This window comes from Gastrolobium bilobum, unplaced genomic scaffold, assembly GCF_033153095.1.
Source record: "Gastrolobium bilobum isolate Gb01-03AN ecotype WA unplaced genomic scaffold, APGP_CSIRO_Gbil_v1 utg728, whole genome shotgun sequence".
In the NCBI taxonomy this organism is placed as follows: Eukaryota; Viridiplantae; Streptophyta; class Magnoliopsida; order Fabales; family Fabaceae; genus Gastrolobium; species Gastrolobium bilobum.
Window position 1 is genome coordinate 38,323 of NW_026899225.1, and position 13,469 is coordinate 51,791.

General features: G+C 32.1%; 1 protein-coding gene and 1 non-coding gene across 3 annotated transcripts; one reads left to right on the top strand and one right to left on the bottom strand.

The window, feature by feature from the left end:
* The first annotated feature begins 7,226 nt into the window (after nt 1–7,226).
* TRNAE-UUC (transfer RNA glutamic acid (anticodon UUC)) lies at nt 7,227–7,298 on the top strand. Its single transcript has one exon. It is a non-coding gene; the product is annotated as a tRNA-Glu (tRNA).
* A 1,094-nt stretch (nt 7,299–8,392) lies between these two features.
* Nucleotides 8,393–11,623, bottom strand: LOC133288559 (gamma carbonic anhydrase 1, mitochondrial-like). 2 transcript variants are annotated; one of them, XM_061486341.1, is made up of 6 exons: nt 11,382–11,623; nt 10,994–11,137; nt 10,680–10,703; nt 9,569–9,700; nt 9,326–9,477; nt 8,393–9,071 (listed from the first exon to the last, which is right to left on the bottom strand). In XM_061486341.1, the coding sequence occupies exons 1-6, from the start codon at nt 11,494–11,496 to the stop codon at nt 8,832–8,834; spliced, it is 807 nt and encodes a 268-aa protein (XP_061342325.1). In that variant the 5' UTR covers nt 11,497–11,623; the 3' UTR covers nt 8,393–8,831. The 2 variants fall into 2 exon arrangements, with proteins under 2 accessions (XP_061342325.1, XP_061342324.1); XM_061486340.1 differs by lacking the exon at nt 10,680–10,703 and having other exon boundaries at nt 8,396–9,071; nt 9,569–9,694.
* Between the last annotated feature and the right edge of the window lie 1,846 nt (nt 11,624–13,469).

Sequence of the window (13,469 nt, forward strand, 5' to 3'; positions counted from 1 at the left end):
CAAAATGTAGCCTCCTCAAGCTCTAGGGTTTCTTCTTCACTCTGTTCTCTCTCTCTCTCTCTCTCTCTTCTCTGTTTCTGCTTCAGTATCAGTGCAGAGACTGTTTCGGGAACACAGGACGAGGTGACGAAAGAGAAAATAGAAATTTGAAAATGAAAAGAAAAAAAAAGGCAAATAATGAAATGACGAAAAAGTGCTTATATAATTGGCTGATGTTTTACCGAGATAGGAGAAATGAAAGTGATGGCATGTTGTATTATTTTGAATCAGCAATAGTATTTCGTATCAAAACTTTAGTAAAATAGTAACATAAGTAACATATATTTTAACATTTAATGAAATTTTATGTTAATCTTTTTAATAGCGAGTATATTAAAATTATTTAGCGAGTTCAATAGAATTTTTGTAATAATAAAATTTATATTAAAATAAAATATTATACAATGTTATTAATACTTTTTTAAAAATATTTTTACGAATGATAAATAATTAATGATGATTAAAATGATGAAAAGTTAAAAAATTTACAAAACAACTATATTACTTTTCATTAATAAATCATTTTACAAAAATATTTGTAGTTTTGTAGTTTTTTTTACATATAAAAAGGAATAATTTGTTTTTTATAATAAATTTTGCTTTCCATCCCACGAGGAATGACGGGTAAGCGGTGAGGGCGCGGGAAAGGGAGCAGTTGGTAACGTTAACGAGAGAAGGTGAATGTAACGTGTTTTTTGATGTGGGCTGCGTTGGAATATTGGGGGACCTATGTTTGCTACAAACAAAACCACGAGAGAGCCATGGCCATTTTATTTTGAAGCATGCAGACAAAGGTGACACGCACTTGTACTGTGTTATAGTAGGAGTTGGATTTGTTTTATGGACTTTTTACGCTTTCTGGGGTCAAATTCTCCAATTTACCATACATTTCATTGATGTCTACGATAATTTTGAATTCATTAGATTGGAAATAAATCTGTACCAGAAACTTTAATGATATAAAATATGAACGTTGGTTGTTACAGTATATTTAAATTAAGGAAAAAGTGTGTGTCATTTTAAAGGATGTAAAGTTGTGTCATTTTAAGAGAAAAAAAGAGATAGATAAAAGAGGAGAGATAGTTGACAAAAAAAAAAAATGTAGATCCACTTCTTTGTGAGAGTGAAAGAATATAAGCTGTGTCATTTAAAAAAATAAACTTTTTTCCCTAAAATTAAACACTTTAAAAAAAAAACTTAATGTTAGCTTTGTCTTGTATTAATATGGAGCAAACTGTGACGGAAATGGCATCAACACAATTAGTGTTATAGTAGTCTCTTTATTTTAATTTCTTTATTTTTTCCTAATATTTTAGGACCTTGTGTTAATTTTTTGCTTGTAATAGTTGTTGTCAATTCGGTTACAACAAACTTTAGTGTTATATAATGGGATAAGAGTAATGTAAGGAATTTTGATTTCGTTACTATAAAAACTAGCTCAAAAAATAAGGGTGTTGAAAATCTCAAACCAAAATGGGGTTTAGTTAAAAAACTTTCCTAATATCATAGATGGTTTGAGTATTGTAGTTCACATATTGCGTTCGTTCATAGTTGTTACGCATTATTAATTGAATTACGTAGCTTTCTGCAAAGGAATCATAGTCACATCATAACAGACAGCAAAGCGCGTTGTAATCCGAGATGTTTTATTCGTTTTGTTTTCATCAAGTTCTTGACACTCGTGAAAGCTGTTAATAGTGCCAAAAACTCGCCTATGGTTAAAATAACACCATGATCATATTGAATAAAGCACTTTAATTCACAATCTTTTCAAAATAATTCGAATCCATATAATAGAACCCAACCCCACATATAATACTTTGTAGATTTATGACATATAAACTGACCAGTCAATTTTGGTTGGTCGGTGGCAACTTGTGTGATATCTTGAATAGATGGCTCAAATATAGGATATAAACATTGATTACGTCTTTATTTATTATTTTCATTTTTGATTTGGAGCTAAGAGGCAAAGTAACATGCGCATAATACGCCAACCAATTTGCGACTCGATAATGTGTCACCGGAAAACAATTGAGAAAATCCCTAATGGTGTTAACCAAGGCAGTACAAGGATGTGAGGCACTGCAACCATTTAACATTATTGATCGATTGAGACCTAAAATCAAAAACAACATCTTTTGAACATTAGTAAAGGAAAATGATAATTTTATTGGTAATTGACACCTAAAAATTGATCGTGAAATGGGGAGGAGGAAAACAACAACTTCTCTTTTCAGTGAGATTGGACAAGTAACAAGCGTAATGAAATGGTAGAGGGCGTTTGGCAGCAGCTGAAGGTGGTAGTTAGACAGTGTAACGGAATCGACATGCGTGCACACCTAACACCTTTCCCTCTTGCTAGAGCCTTTCATCTTGAGAGGGTTCTAATAACAATTGTCACATCAATTATCTTGAACATAGAATAAAGCAAATAAGTGTTTTAAGTGTCACTATTATATTTAGATGCAAATATATTATACTTGTTTACTATGCCTCCTATTTGTACATACACAATGGCGGATCCAGAAAATTAATAAAGGGTGGGCACTCACTCAATAAGTTCAAGTACATATAGATCTGAGTCTGGTCTTGAAGGTTACTTGCAAGCAGCTGCCTGCTGGCTGGGTCTAGTTTAAATCTAGATCTGGACAGATTGCGACTCAACTGGATCAATGATAGAGGAAGAAGCAAATGTTTCAACTTCCAATAACGGAGATTGAGATTTGAGAGGAGATTAATCAGTATGTCGATGCAAACGATGTGTCTGTAATAGAGCTTTGTGCTGTTAGGTTTGGATAATGAAGGTGGAGGAGAAAAAAAAAACTCACAGGAAAATAAAATAAAATGAGGGAAATTAAAGGGGTAGGATATCGTAACAACCAACTAGGGTTACTACCAATGTTACTACCAATCAATTTTACCGTTAGATCGATTATGTTGATCAAAGATTATATTTATTTTTATCTTTGTATTAAATATGAAAAATCATAATCATACAAAGATGGAAATAAATATAACCGTTAGATCAACATAATTGATATAACGGTGAAATTGATTGATAGTAATATTGGAAGTAATCTTAATTGATTGTTACAATATCCTACCCTAAAATTAAATTGAAAAAATTTGAATTTTAAGAAAAAGGTATTTTCGTATTTTTACATCATATTTTAAGGGTGGGCACTTGCCCCCTTCTCTAATACTTAGATCCGCCTCTGTACATACATATAATTAATCTAACGATTTTTTTTCCTGTTAAGTTGAAAGTTCGTTACTTAATATTGTAGTTTATAGTTAGATATAATTATATTAAAAATCCTCCAACTATAAAAACAGTAAGTATTAGAAATAGAATAGAAAGATGGAGGAAATTTTTTAATAAAGTAAAGTAGATATCTATCAATATAAAATACACCATAACAATTTTTATTTTGTGTATGCGGGCGGGTAAAAGGCAATGACCGGAACAGAACACTCAAAAGAACAAAACCAGTCCTGGGATTCTGTGAATATGAACGCAATTTAGCAACCCAACATCGTCTTTTATTTAGCTAAAGAGCATTGAAGCATAACATTTCGGTCACTTTGGCATTTGTCCCCATATAGCCCACCATCCGCCCTATGTAAGTTATTTTATTATTATGGAGAAAATTATTCTCATCTTATATAACATTAGTTTTCTTTTTTACACACCTTTTGATAAATGTGCAGTTTTTTTTTAGGTAGTGGGACCTATATATTTATCTCTATGACATGAGATAACTTATCTCCTTTAGCATAAGATTAATAACACCCTATTATTATATGGGTTTGATTTTCTCATGTTGCATGAGAATTAAATTCTCATGTTGTGACTCAACTAATGGTGGGCCCCATATTTATTAAAAAGAAAAAAAAGAAAAGAAAAATTTTGTATGCAAATGTCACAACATAAGAATTGAATTCTTATACAACATGAGAAAATGTTTTCCCATTATTATATTGGAAATAATTATCTCATTTTATATGAGATAATCATCTCATGCATTAGATACAAATTGGATGTGAGATCCATTTTAAATTTTCTCTTTCTCTTTCTCTTTTATTCTCTCTCCTCTCTCTTTCATATGTGTGTGTAGGAGATTATTTTTCTCTGATGTTAAATGAGAAAAACAACCCCTTATTATATACAACTCTCATTCTTTTTGTCACAATTTTGTTGGGTTACGGGTGCAGGAGAGAAGAGTGTACATGTGATTGAAGTATTATATCATCTCCACATCAATTTAATATTCAATGGTGTTACTTTCAATTTAGGGAAGACTCTAGAATTAATATGTAAACAATTGGGCTCCATAAGTTTGTTTGGATGAGCCTCTTAAAAACGTTTTTTTATGAGAATTTTTTCAAAAGCTAAAGCTGAACCTAAATAATCATATTCTCATATATTAAATTTGGAAAATATGTTTCTGATATTACATTAGATAATTTTATATTATCCAATACAAAAAAATGAATAAAATTCACTAAAAAAAAAAAAAAAAAAAGAGGATCCTATTTATTTTTATGTGTATATAAAATAAAATTATCTTATATAATATAATATATATATTTGTGAATATATTATTTAGACTTTATTAACAATATATAACCAACATCTCCCGCTTTAAATTTTTTTTTTTTTTGTTTTTTTATTATTGTGCTGCTTGACAGGTTCAGTCAGATATGCTATGCTGATATCCAGTGTGTAAAAAGAAAAAGGAAAGATTCAAATGGTTGCATTGATGCCCAGCCCATTCATTCCAATGATCTTTTTGCTTCATGGGTGATTCTGTCATTTTCAGCCAAATGATTATCTTTGTTGCTAGTACCGTCGAGAAGATTTGAAATCAATAAACCAAAGAAGATAGACCCTTGTACAAGCCTCATGCCAGTTACCAATACAAAAAAAATGGGGCTAATGGGACCCTTGTGTCCGCCACTTTATATTCACTTATTCAGTCCCGTGTAGCAAAGGTCATGGTCATGATCCTTGCACTTAATACTAATCATCAATTTGTTTGTTTCATAATGCAAAAATTAATCAATCCCTTAGCAGCTCATACAATATATTCAGTATACACTTATACTCTTATGCAGAGGCGGATCCAGCTGGGCGCACATGTTCGCAAGTGCGGACATAAGATTTTAGTTTTTTTTTTTGTTGCAGGTTCTTATTTGTCTCTTGATTCATTATTTATATTAGAAGTAAATACTTTTTTAAGTCCTTAACAAAAAATACGGTCCCCACTTTAGTCCCTTATAAAAAAAATTAGGTTTGAAGTTCTTAAGAAATTCAAAGTGGATTAATTTAGTTAAAGTCGTGATCCTTCACAAATTCAAAAAAGACCCACATTAATTGCTCAAAAGGACTAAAATATGTCCACTTTGGATTTCATAGGAACCAGGTCACTAATTTTTTTTTTGTAAGAGACTAAAGTGGAGACCAAATTTTTTAATAGGAACCAAAAAGAGTATATACTTTTATATTAGTTAGCAACGTACAACATACAAAGATGATTAAAACAACGTAGAACCGCAAATTGATTAGAGAGAAAACTTATTCTTCCTCCCGTGTCTGTCACGTACCCATTCTCATGCTCTTTTCATCCTTTGTTTCATTTTTCATTTTTCTAAAAAGAGAGGATTGATTACAGGTCTGACATTCCTAAATAAGTTAATCTCTAGAGACGAGGCCTTCATTGTAATTTCGCTTGCCTTCTGTACAGGTAGTGTTGACTTTTTTATTCACATTATAAAATAGAATGATGATGTATGAATGTACTGAAGTATATTCTAATATTTGTTTTGGAAGATTGATAAGATTTAGCGGGAGAATGATTAGTCAAACTATTGCCTGCAACTTCTTATAAAAGCAACTAGATTACGAGCGAGTTCATAACCTTATATATAAAGCATTAATTTAAACTGTCTTAAAAAAAAAAAATTGGAATCACTGCCCTCAAATCCTCACTACTAAATGTGCGGAAATAAAAAAAATTTCCTGAGTCTGTCAGTACTCTTATGCATGCCAGCATTGCAAGGACCTTTAGTGCCTGTTTGGATCCTCTCTTTTTTAAGCTACAAGCTACTTATAAGCATAAGCTAGGCCAAACAGGTTTTGTGAAAAGCTCTTATAACAAAAAACTCTTTTTTTTATAATGAAGAAAAAAGCTGAAAACTAAAAGCTTCTAGGAGGAGCTTTTTTTTAAGCTCTTATCTGTTTTTCTTGAATTGTGTGCTTTTTTAAAAAATGAAGAGTGATAAAGATAGAAAGAGATAATTTTCTTGAAATATGTTATTTTAAGTAATTTTTAAGTTAAAACTTTTATGTAATTTCCAAACAGTTTTTAGCTTATTTTTTTAAGTTCTTTTTTTTAGCTTTAACTTATAAGTAGCTTCTAGCTTAAAAATAAGAGGATCCAAACAGGCTCTTAATCTGTCTCGTGCCCCAATTTCAGCTTGATGAGTGACCAATTACTGTAATTTAAGACTCATTTTTACAGAAACTAATCACTTATTGATAGAATTGAGCATCCGTAAAATAATATTCAAAATATTATAATTGAATTTTCTTACAAGAAAATATATTATTTAGTTATAAATTTTATACCAAAAAAAAAGGTCAGAAATAATTCCTCGATTCATAGTTTTGCTATTCTCTAAAATAATTCATCAAATGCATTTTTCTAAAAAAATTTGGTTGAGCCCTATGCCACACAGTGTCAACTATGAACCAAAAAATCACATGTTTGGTTGGCAGTTTAAACTTTGAAGGGTGATCTTGGCCTCCTGAGTTTGAAACTTCGATGTTCGCTGCTGCCATATTTAATAAGCGCCAGAGCCCCTGCTATGTGAGTCATATATTGTTTTCCACCCAAAAAATTATATTTATAATTTCACGGGAACAATTTTTATTTTTATTTTTCATAAGATGGGGAACATTTTCTAGACTTAGTTATGAATATGATTAACTAGGATAAGAAGACTCGTGGTCTTGTTTTGTACAATATTATTGCACTTATCAATTAAACTAATGAAATATAATTAAGGAAAGTTAAAAGTATTGAATTTATTTTGTTCGACACAGGAAAAGTGACTGCATTTTGGAAGGTAGGCCTGAGTATTATATTATATATTATTTTAATGTGAAAGCTGTCAACAATTCCATTGTCGTCCAGCGGTTAGGATATCTGGCTTTCACCCAGGAGACCCGGGTTCGATTCCCGGCAATGGAATTCTTTTTTATTACACCGTGCTTTTTCAATACAAAACTCATTTGAGAAAATAAATCCATTAGACAGAAAAAAATATTTTAAAAAGTAGGATTTGGCTCCTCTAATTATAAGTGTTGATTAGAAATATTTTAATTTTTTTTAATAATTTGTTATATGGGTTTGGTGTTAGTCTTTTTAAAGGATATATAAATTGAGTTATTTTAGTTGAGAGAAAAAGATACGCAATGAAAATCATGCGGGAGAAAGTGAATTTTTTTTTAAAATTTATAATTTAAATAAAAAATAACAATTTTAACTTAAATGACCGTACTTTAAAATGACAAATATTTTTTCCTTGTTATATATGTTTGGATTTGAATCCTCTAATTTTAAGTTTTTATTAGAAAATTAAAATTAAAATAGAAATTTCTTAATTTGTTATATATCTGCATATATTTTATCACATATCAACCATTAATTTTTCAGTCAATAGTTATACTTTTGTTTTTTTTTCTATTTAAAATTCACCCCTTATTTTAAAGCAGCAAAATTTAAAAGAATAAATCATGATTATAAACTTTATTAATATCTTTTTGAGGTGCAAACTTCATTAATTTTATAAGAACGTTTATTTCTTCCATCAATCAAGCACACACAAAAAAAAAAAAAAAAAAAAAAAAAAAAAAAAACAACTGCATTTCACTCGCACTAGAAAATTTTTAGATGTATAAAATTTAGCACACTTCTAAACGGAAATTATTATGCTAAATAATTGCTCCATCCTGTTCTAAAATAACTTAAACGCTATTCAGAGAAGGCCATTAGTTTAAGGGGAATGACTAATCGTTGAAAAGATGACCATCAATAATAACGCTCAAGAGGCTTGCCACCTTGTAATAATTACATTTATTCACTAACCATTGCACTATAGCCTTTAAAACCTCTTATCACATATTTGACATTTCTTTCCCACGCAGCCATACTAAACTAAACTAAACTGTGAACAGTACAATCTTGTGGACAAAAAGAAGAAAAAAAGCAGGATAACAAAAACAAAACATCATTATCGACTAGTAGATGCATTGACATCATTTATGCAAATACAATACCGCCCAATGCTTGAGCAGCGACAATATGTTATATATTCAGGTCTTGGGGAAATAGTCATGGAGCAACAATAGCATATATTCAAGACGCATCCGTATTGTTACGATCCATGAAAATACAGGTTCAACTAGCGAATCTGAATTGATGTTCTTTATTTTAAAATACATGCCCAACTACAGTGCTGTAGAATTGTAGATATGCCCCTGGATGACTGAAGTATTACCAATTTGTCCACTATAGTCATTAGCAAGAAACAAAAGTAAAGTTTCTAATTGAGCAGAGATGAGCAAAGCCATATGCCTAGAATGTTTTGATATTTGAGATAACAGTGTGAACCCCCAAACTTATTGGAAACAAAAGCAGCCATTCTCCAGAAAATCGCACATAAACGATACTCAGAAAAAGAAAACAATTTAAGCCTTAGGAACTTTTTCTAGCAAAACATTATCAGGAAGGAAGCTCCGGGGGCATTTCCCGAACCACACCTAACGCTGCACCATTTTCCTTGTCAGGACGAGCAAACTTCTTGCCAAGAACTTTTACAAATTCAGTCTCATCTAGTCTTTTCCCATTTTCAACAGCATGAGCCTCAGCCAAATTGGAATAATTTAAGGCAGATTGTGAGAAGAAGGTCATTTCATCTTCCGTGAGCTTCCTCAAAAACCTTGCTGGATTACCTCCCCAAACCTGCAATTAGAAGCAGTCATTCGGTTCAAATCAAAGATGCACATGATAATCCCAGGGGTGATTTAAATAAGCTGAAAACCTCTTGAAACATTCATTTTAATTTAGGTCCGATAGGGATGAATGCTCTATATCAACTTCCATCGATAACTGTAGGAAATCATTAGATCTAAAACTTTATTTAATTTCAAGAGAGAGAGAGCTGAACAGAGCACATTCCCATTCTCTCTGAAGGAAAACAGAAGGCTCATACAAACCTCTCCATAGGGGATCCTGGTATTCTGTCTAACAAGGGCTCCAGCAGCAACCATGGCATGTTTCTCAACATATACACCATCAAGCAAGGTTGCACCCATGCCAATAAATGCCTCATCCTCAACAGTACATCCTTGTAACACAGCACTGTGACCTAACATCATGGTGTCAAAACCTTAGATAAAGTTCACACAAAAATCATGCTTAACTCATTCACAACATGATCAAATATCACCTTCACTCACCTACAGTGACATTATCTCCAATGATAGTTGGTAAAACCTTTCCACTAATTTTAGACTTAGAAACATGTACAAGAGAATTGTCTTGTATATTAGTTCCAGATCCAATACTAATGCTGTTAACATCACCTTCACACAAAGAATATCATTTAGTAAAAAAACAGACAACAGCAGGAAAAGCACAAATATCAAAAAGATGAGGGGGTGCAAAATATTAGTACTCAACCCCATGATATAGGGAGCATGCAATATGCATATATTATGATTATGAGTGCAGCGTAGTAAAAGATAGGCATGACAGTTGTCCTTAAATTCCAACTGAATGCAAAGAGTTGAAGCAATAAAAATGAAGGAAATAAGTAACAAAAATAGGGCCTTCCTGTGTTACCCGAAGAGAAAGCACATTAAGGAAATATAAGCAATGAATTTCTAAATCCACTATTTAAGACAAGTATGTCATGAAGGCAGTTATACCAGAGTTAATACCTTTTACAGGTAAAAACACATTTAAGAAAGCCTTATTCATCGGTTTAACATTCCTTTTAACGCAAACAATTTACCCCATTCTCCTCAGCCATACCCTTTAGAACCATATTTCAGAAAAATATTGATAGTGTGCCTGTGTGGGTGGATCTGTGACCATTATGATGTATGACTATGCTTAGAAGGGAAGGTAAAGATGGGAAATAGGAAGTGGTGTGAAAATGAAGTGGGATGGAAGGTTTTGATTTTCAGTACTTTGTGCTTGGCAAATGTATGCAAATGGATGGAAAATCATTTTCAGCTCGTTCTCAAGAAATGGGAGGAGAGGCCAAAAATTACAGTCCCGAAGTGAATGAGTTTCATTTCACTTAAAAGTCAAAATTGTTCCCACATTTTTGTTGTACCCAACAAGTGTGAAGTAGATTTTCATTTCAGAACCTTCACCTTCCTAGTGTTCACCTGCCTAATCTCAGATCGACAAAGAACACCCTAGGTCAAGTTTGGCATTGCCCATCCCTGCACCACAAGTCCCATTTCTGTAACCTCTCCGAGAGGGATTAGGTAGCTGTAAAGGATATTATCCAAGCACGGTAGGTATATGCATTTACAATATGTTCAATGCAGCAATTAATTGAAGTTAAGAGAGGAAAGAAATCTGAAATTTTTGTCTTAGGCTCTTAGCTACTCAAGCGTACATTCCAATTTTCCATTTCAATGAAACTACAAAGAAAACTTATCATACGAAGTTGTATATGATTGTCCAATCATGTATGTTGCCAAACCATATGTATAAAATGCAGAAAGTAGAATCAAATATTGGTGGATTTTAATTCAATGCAAATCATATAGATAAAACAGTAGGTAGTCAAGAGTAAAAGAATAAGTTAGAATTTGAGGTAGTGTAGCTAACATACATAGAAAAGCAGTGATGGTGGTAGAGTTTACCTCTGAGAACACATCCATACCAAACGGAGGAAGATTGGCCAACATAAACATCACCAATGATGGAGGCACTTGGGGCCACAAATGCATCCTTGTGAATGATTGGAGCTTTATCAAATAAATTCATTAGAGGTCGATGCCGAGACACTGAAAATGAATTGAAACGCCCAAATTAAAATAAAATAAAATAAAATAAATCGATGAATATGATGATGGTCTTTCAAACCCTAACTATGCAACAGCAAGCTAAATTGATGAATTGCTTAAGTGACTCGATCGAACCGGACGCAGATTGCATAATAATAATAAAAGAAAAGAAAAGAAATGCAATGGTAGATGTAGCTAGGGTTGAAACATGGGATTGGAAAGTGATGGAGAGAACCGAACGTACGTTGTTCTTGGAACAAGTAGTTGCCTTGGAGACGAGAGCCAAGGCGATCAAGGGCTTGGCCGGTCTCGCGGATCCAGAATCCGACGGTGTAGAATGCTTTGCCAAAACTTCCCATTAGATAGTGACAGTGGTAGTGGTAGGTGCTACTACCTCCTTTCTCTTCTCTTCTCTTCTCTGGTGGAATGGAAATGGAATCACTCACTCTCGCCACTCCTCCTTACTCAATTTCCTACCTATTCTTTCTTTTCCTTTTTTTTTTTTTTTTTTTTTTCCGCTTTCAGTTATAGCGCTAAATTTTGGAAAACATTTTCATTGATACTTACGAGTTCTAACAGTAAAAACTCTTTAACACTTACAACACCCTTTGTTAATTTTTATTAATCAATATTTATTCTGCTTGCAGCATCTAACAGTATTAATTTTTTAAACTTAAATAAAATTAATGTTTAAAGAAATGTGAAAGACTTTTTAAAGTTACACTGTTATAAGTTAAATCCTTCCCTAAATAAATAACCTTCATGTTGGCTTATACTTTAATGTTATAAAATTATAATGATCTCTCAAACTAAAAAATAAAAAATAAAATATCATTTCTCTATATTTAGAAATTAGATTTACCTCCTTCATGCATATTTTCTTCCAATTATTAAAAAAAAATGTAGTATTTTATTTTAAAAGTGATAAATATAAGAAGAGGTGAAGAGACATGCTAGGCTTTTTGACCTATTTAGTTTAAATTTATAAAACTTTGACCGGAATAAGTTTATGATCAAACTATTGCCCGGACTAATGCATGAGGACTCGGTGTGTCAGTTGCCGGAAGAAGATGTGGTATACTATCTATCGTTTTAGAAAACATCCCAACAGGTGACGTTTATGTCTTGCACATTACGCGGCATATTGACTAATGTTTCTTGTGAGTAAAACATCCTTGCATCAGATGTGTTGTGCTTCACAGAAAATATTGAGGAAGATAAAATATTCAGAGAATAACCTGTCAAAAACATTGGGAAGGTAAATAATTCAGAGAATAACCTGTCACGTCTTGCACAACACTGCAATGAAGTGACACAAGCCGCAGAAACGTTACCTGTTATGACGCGTTCAGTGGTACTACACCACACCACACCCGCTAACGTAAATATAGAACGCGTGACTCCTTTGCAGTGTTGTGTCACTTCATTGCAGTGTTGTGCAAGATGTGACCGTCTCTGAACACGTTAGCTTCCGTAACATTTTTCGCGAAGTACTACACGTCTACTATGAGGATGTTTGACACCACAAGAAACATGATTCTGTGTAACGCGTTATGTGCAAGACAGAAACGGCACATGTTGGAACGTTTTCTAAAACGATAGCTACTCTACCGCGTCCTATTCCGACAACCGACACGCTGCGTCCTAATGCATTACTCCGAGCAATAGTTTGACCATAAGCTTATTCAGGTCAAAGTTTTATAAATTTAAACTACATAGGTCAAAAAGCCGACATGCTACTAGTTCCCCTTCATTTTTTGAAATAAAAAAATGTAAAAAATATTATTAAAAATCTTTAGTGTAATTTTACCCTGTTTAAACCTAATATATTAATATTCAAATGATTTTTTTTTCAATTTTTCAATATAACAAAATCTATCATGCAGCAAGACTGAAGTCCTTCTCCATTTTTCTCCTTAACTTAGCCTTATTTTTTCTTATTTAACCATAAATAATCATTATTTTGCCCCCTTCTTATCCAAAGATTTTCGAACATGGGATATCTATTTTTACTTAAAGGCAGGTGTGATTTTTTTTTCATTATGTAATTATTGTCCCTTGCGTTTGTCTTTTATTACTTTTTTTTTCTTTCTCGAGGTAGCATATTAATACAAAATTTATTTTATGTATTGATATTTAGAAATCTCTAATTGTTATTCTCTTTGTATGTCTTTATTTCTTTTAATTATTGCTTTCATGGTTTAAGTTTATTGATATTTAGAATTTAGTTTGTTTAATATAAAATTGTTAGAATTTTTAAGTATTATAAGTAAAATTATTTAGATAAATTGCTAACTGTAATTTTTTTAATATGGTATACTGGTAAAGATAA

What these genes read in the sequence shown, in the direction of transcription:
- LOC133288559 (XM_061486341.1), bottom strand. Translation starts at nt 11,496, where the DNA reads ATGGGAAGTTTTGGCAAAGCATTCTACACCGTCGGATTCTGGATCCGC. An exon ending in CTACTTGTTCCAAGAACAAC is followed by an intron (nt 11,138 to 11,381) that starts GTACGTTCGGTT and finishes ATTCATTTTCAG; the next exon opens with TGTCTCGGCATCGACCTCTA. An exon ending in TGGAGATAATGTCACTGTAG is followed by an intron (nt 9,478 to 9,568) that starts GTGAGTGAAGGT and finishes CCATGATGTTAG; the next exon opens with GTCACAGTGCTGTGTTACAA.